Source organism: Belonocnema kinseyi, chromosome 3, assembly GCF_010883055.1.
Source record: "Belonocnema kinseyi isolate 2016_QV_RU_SX_M_011 chromosome 3, B_treatae_v1, whole genome shotgun sequence".
Classification (NCBI taxonomy): Eukaryota; Metazoa; Arthropoda; class Insecta; order Hymenoptera; family Cynipidae; genus Belonocnema; species Belonocnema kinseyi.
In genome coordinates this window covers 88,131,118-88,137,057 of record NC_046659.1, presented here as the reverse complement: position 1 = coordinate 88,137,057, position 5,940 = coordinate 88,131,118, and the positions used below count along the sequence as shown (strand labels likewise).

Sequence of the window (5,940 nt, the reverse complement as noted above, 5' to 3'; positions counted from 1 at the left end):
TCATAAGGACAACCGCAGGATTTCGCCGGGAGCGGGTGCTAATCTGAAAAATTGCACCCGCTTCCAGCGAAATCGCGGTAAAATTTCAGGTACTTTCGAGCTTCGTGGCCCAAATGTTATCCCGACTTCAGAGCGAGTCTGCCGTCAAGGTTGGTCAAAAGAGATGCTTTCAGACCCTGCAAATAATATTTTATATTTAAAATTATAGAGAATATGGATAGCTAACCAAAGATGAAATGCATTTTCAACAAAATAGTTGAATTAGAATTTAAGTTGAAATTTGAATTTGAAAGACGAATTTTGAAAAAAAAAAAATAATTTTCAACGAAACAGTTACATAAAACGACCAAGTAGATCATCTTTCCAGTTTTTAACTATGCATAAATTAGTTTCCCACAAAATTAATAAATTAAACAAAAAATGAATTTTGAACAAGAGGATTAATGTTCTACCAAAAAAGTTCTTTAATTTAAAGTACAAAAAGAAGAATTATCTACAAGAAAGTTAAATTTTCAACCGAAAAATTTTGTTTTTTAACAATAAAGTTTAATTTTCTATGAAATTGATGATCATTTAAACCGAAAAAATGAATGTTCTACGCACCAGTAGAATTTTTATCATTGAGGTGAATTTAAAAACAAATAATTGAATTTCCAATGAAGCATTTAACAGTTGCTATTTCAACCTAAGAATTGCATTTTTAACAAAGAACGATACATTTTTAATAAAGTAGTTGTAGTCTTCCCCCCCCCCCCCAAACTGGTAACGTAGTGTATAGAAAGTACCACCAGGCCATATTTTCGGTGTTTCTCTCTTCATATTATGAAAGAAGTAATTAAATAGTTAATAAATTTAAAAAGTTTAATTTTTACCTTTTTTATATTTTAATTTCCCCTGTTAACTTTTTCAATTATGAAATTATCCGGCTTACAATGCATAATTCAAAAATATTTAATAAAAAATTCTTTTCTTTATAGGTCTTTTGAATTAACTGTTCAAAAATTTTAAACCATAAAGACAAATTTTTAATCAGCAAGATTAAGTTTCTATAAAAAAATACCATTTTTCAACAAAATGAATGAATTCTCAGAAAAGTAGTTAATTTTCCAGCCAATTATAATCATTAAAATTTCAGTTAAAAAAGTTATTTTTTAACCTAAAAATGTGAATTTTCAACGACTAATGTAATAGTAAATATTTCAGCCAAAAATTGGTTTATTTTGAGTCATAAAAATTTCAATTCAACGAAAAAATTTTACCTAGAAATAGCTCGATTATCTGTTGGCTGTATTGACAACTCTTCATGAGCTCTACGCAATTATGGCCTGCCGGTGCCATATCCTGCACAAGAAGGTTAAGGGACAATGAATCATATTATGGATTAATTAATCTTAAAAATAATTCCAAGCGGTTAATACAATAATCACAGTAATACAACTTAAAAAATTGTATTATTCTAACCCTAATTTCAAGACTCTTAGTATCTAGAGATCTCAAGACTTTTACATTAGGTAATATAGATGCTTACCATTCCCAATCACAGAGAATCACTGAAAATCACAGAAAATCACAGATATAATTTCGAGAATCTCACACGCGCCGCAAAATACAAACTTACAGTAGGGATAAACGAAATAACCGCTTTGGTCGCGTCAGTTACTCCGTTGTGAAGTTTGCGCATTATTTCACCACGACAGTATCGAATTGATTATTTTTTATAGTGAATTTTGCCGAACTCGAATGATACAAGTGACTACAAATAAAATGTTTAACTGAACCATCCCTGAGTTTCGATTCGATGATCTTTGTTCATAAGTTTGGCACCCTTGGACGGTCAAAAATAGTGAAAACAAGGTATTTAAGTTGATTATACTAGAGTGTCGATTTTGATAATCCCTGACACTAAGGCTGATTCTCTACAGATTGTTAAGTTGTACATAAAATGAGAATCTCCTTGACTTTGAAGAAAAAATTATGGACTGTGCATGATACTTTCTGGAAGGTCAGACTGATCATTTAAATTTTGATACTCAAAGTTTGACTATCTATTTTTCTCTGTGTATAAGTAAAATCCATTTGTTTAAACACCACGGACGTTGAATTTTGCGATATACAGAGAATCACCCATTTGTATTTGTATCTTTAATCTCTTTATGTACACAATAAAGAAAATTTATTATTTTAGGCTTCATATAGGCATTGAAAAACTGACACAAGAACAAAAATCTCTCAGTCCTTTTCAGAAATATATTAGTAAGATATGCAATTATTTTCTTTACATTGAAATTAACAACATGGAGTTGTTCTTATCAGAACGAAATCTCAATTGCTACTTCTCAAAAAGAAGAGGCATCATAAAAGAAACCCAACTTTTTAATTAATAATTATAAAATAACTGAGCACAGTAAGCTTATTTTAGGTCTGCTCATTTGTAGCACGTTATTCGAGCAATACAAGTTTATTTAAAAAGTTTGAATAACTGTATTTTCAACTCTGCCCTCAAAGTGCAATTTAGAGGCCGGATTCTATAACTGCCTTTACATTTTTCTCGCTAAACAACTTTGGCCCATGGTAAACTTTACAAACAAGTTTTAAATTTTATTTTAAAAGTACATATTCTTGCAAGAAATTTAATTACGCATCTGTTTTTTTTTAAAGTGTGATCTCTTTTTGCTTCAACTTTCTACTTTAAAAAACTCTCAACTATAAATTAAAATCAGCTTTTTTTTCTTTAAGATGTTTTCTTTATGCTTGTATTAAATTATAATTTTTATACATTTATTGATTTTTCAGTAATAAATGCAAAGTTAAACAAATGAACTTTTTTATGATATCTATTATTTTATTTGCAGGGATTATATGTCGGTTTTAATTAGCATAAGATTCTATGAATCAAACTTTGTACTTTTCTTATAAATAATCCCTGATCAGAAGATCTAAATTGGTCTCGGAACATGTTGTTTCCCTATTAGTATAAAAAAGACATAGAAAAAAAAAAGTGAAAAGGTTGGTTTTGGTTGCCTTTTTTCTTTTTTATCCGCTTTTTTCCTTTACTATGTATTCGTCTCTGATTATTCGAAAAGGAGGTAGTTTGGTAATCTAATCTTGAATTGTAAATCTTTTTCATGCTCTGATTTCAATTCATAACATTGTTCATAGGAAAATGGATTCAATTTCAATCTAAATTTTTTTCTAAATACTTCTTAGAATTTTTGAAAGTAAAATTCAAGAAGCATTTTTTTTTATATTTTTAGATTGATAGAGTTATTATCATATGAACCTTTTTCTTTCGACAAAAATTATATATTTTTACCTGAGACATTGCATATGTCGTACATTCATATCATTAAGCTCATGGGAGTCGAATAAATTTTGGGTAAGGAAAAGCTTCCAGTGGGAAAGCTGTTCAGAAAGAGACAAATGTGTTTTCTATGGAAATAATTGTTCAAGCTAAAACATCATTAAGAAACGAGGAAGGTTTAATTCTGGCCGCGCGGGTCGTTTATTCGCACGTATTTATCAACACGACGCGTTCATGTAGAAATGCACCTTCGCTCGTTAAAAAAAGAGACAGTATTCGTAGAGAAAGATCGAAATATACTTTAGCTTAGGAACATTGTTTAAATAATTACAGTCATTGTTAAGTAAAAAAATATATATGACACCATGAAATCACTGGAAAGACATTTTTAGTCGATTCCGTGAAATCAGTGAGTCTGTTCACGGAAGAATGGTAAAGTTTAAATAATTAAAAAAGAGCACTAATTTTCAATTAGTCACAATCGTACATTAATTTCTTTTATATTTTAAATAAAAACATTAACTTTTAATAACTAATAAATGCAAATAGCGATAAAATTATTTATGTATTAATTTCTTTATAAATTCATAAATAATTTTTGTTCTTCATTCCACCATATCATACATTATTTCTGTATAGTTATTATACTGATTTAAAACCTTTTTAATTGAATTTAATAACCTTTAAAACAGTAACATACTTGAAAAGCTAAATAAAAATATATTTGTTCTGAAATAAGAAATATTTAAACAGATTTTTTATGTTATTTACTTTACCAGTTTTTAGAACATTATAATTTATAAAGCATAATTCCTTTCAATTTCTTTGAACAATTCCAAGTATTGGATGATTTATGGCTAGTTAAAGTTAAAAAAGATCAAAAAATCGGTTTTCTAAAAAGAAAAATCTGCCCAATTTAACTTCCTATAAGAATATATACTCTTCAAATTAAAATTATAATTTTGTTTAAAGTGTGCAAGGATTGGAAACAAATATATATTTTTGTGTCAACATTTTGATACGAATCACCTTTTGTTCTGAGTTTATAGACGAATAACTACGGAATAGAAAGAAAAATATAGAGAAGGTGCAACAAATATTTTTTATATTGAAGAAGTAGGTCAGATTTGACATTTCAAAGAGAAATTTGAATTTCCGATTACCGAGAGCGCCCAGATACAATTAGAAGTCTGAATTCAAGAATCCAAAACGGTGGATCCATAATGGCTATTCAAAATTTTAAAAACAAAGTCGATTTGACTAATATGTAGCTGCTATTTATGCATTTTTTTGGTTTCCTGATTTTAGATTCAAGGCTGAATGTTCCTGATTTAGAATTTTCAAAAATTTATATTTAAAAGGGCAGAAAAAATATGCCCGATTATAATGCAAAAATAAAACTGATGATTGTGCTGGAAATCACTATTTGGGTTTTTTGGGTTTCTGATTTCAAATTCAAAATCGAAATTTAAAAATTCAGTATGGTGGATGCAATATTATACTGTATTTTTGTATTGTATTCTATCGTTTAACAAACATTATGCTATATGTAAGATATTCTGTTAAATATCAGAAATCGACTTTTAACTAATAAACAAACACAAATGCTGTTTTGGTTTTTATTCCAGATGGTCCAATTTAGACTAAACGGTTTTGTTTTTGCAATTTACATCGACGATATTAGATCCGCCATTTACATTTTAAAACTCCGCTCTCGAGTGCGAAACCAGGAACTCAACAAACCACTAAATAGCAAATTTCCGTCTAATCATATTTAAAAAATGCATATACTTGAACTATTTCTTAATTAATAGGCTTTATTTTTTTGTGCAATCAACTTGAAATGTTTTGCCAAAGACTTTCTGCTGCAATTTTTTCATAATGTCAATAAATTTTATTATATAAACAATTTTGATAAACGAATTTATGAAAAAATCGTGAAAACGTCCATTTGTTTATAAAAATCGATTTTTAATAGAACTCGCTCTGGTCTTAACGGCAATTTCCGATAGCAGTGTACATTGGAATCTCAAATGGCGAAATAAGAAGGACGAATTGAAGGATGAAAATACCATATCCGTGTCAACTTTTAAAAGAGGTCGATGCTGGCTCTAAGAGTGATAAAGAAAAAAGGAGAATTTTTAGTAGCGCGGCGGTTAAGAGTGGAGGAGAAGTGATGGAAAATCAGTGGCATAAGAAGAAGGAATGAGAAGCGTGGGCGTCCGCGGTGATCGGTGAGGAGGACCCGCGAACCGCAAAAGAGAGCGATAATATATGTATGCCGCTACAGCATCACTTGGACATTTCTCGAAACAAGACAACCGGCTTAACGGTCCTTGTCCACCTTCCAAAGCGTTAGCGTGTGCAACTCACATGCGTGTACCTTGCTCTTGTTACTCGGTCATGGGGAGAAAAGCATGGACCAAATGGTCCACACATTCCGACCTATATTTTCCCTTCTTTTTTCAAATCAGTGCTACTCAATGCATTTCTTAGTGTTCAGTCGACACTAAAACTTCTGTGTGCACTAAGAGGTCCCCGATATATTATTTATAACAATTGTTATAAATAAAAATCCTATATTAACGGAAATGATTTTTTTGTTTATAATACTTTAGTACAAAATTAAAATTTTCACT

The 5,940-nt window shown here is 29.7% G+C and overlaps 1 protein-coding gene and 1 long non-coding RNA gene across 2 annotated transcripts in view; one reads left to right on the top strand and one right to left on the bottom strand.

Moving 5' to 3' along the window:
* The window catches only part of LOC117169917, a 21,548-nt gene extending 15,823 nt beyond the window's left edge, over positions 1-5,725 (top strand). The window contains exon 4 of the mRNA XM_033356426.1: positions 5,280-5,725. Within this exon, the coding sequence (XP_033212317.1) occupies positions 5,280-5,416 (137 nt within the window). The 3' untranslated portion in view covers positions 5,417-5,725. The remainder of the gene's footprint in view (positions 1-5,279) is intronic.
* On the bottom strand, positions 22-1,647 carry LOC117168784. Its single transcript, XR_004466551.1, has 3 exons — positions 1,529-1,647; positions 1,260-1,341; positions 22-176 (listed from the first exon to the last, which is right to left on the bottom strand). It is a non-coding gene; the product is annotated as an uncharacterized LOC117168784 (long non-coding RNA).
* Positions 5,726-5,940: the final 215 nt, after the last annotated feature.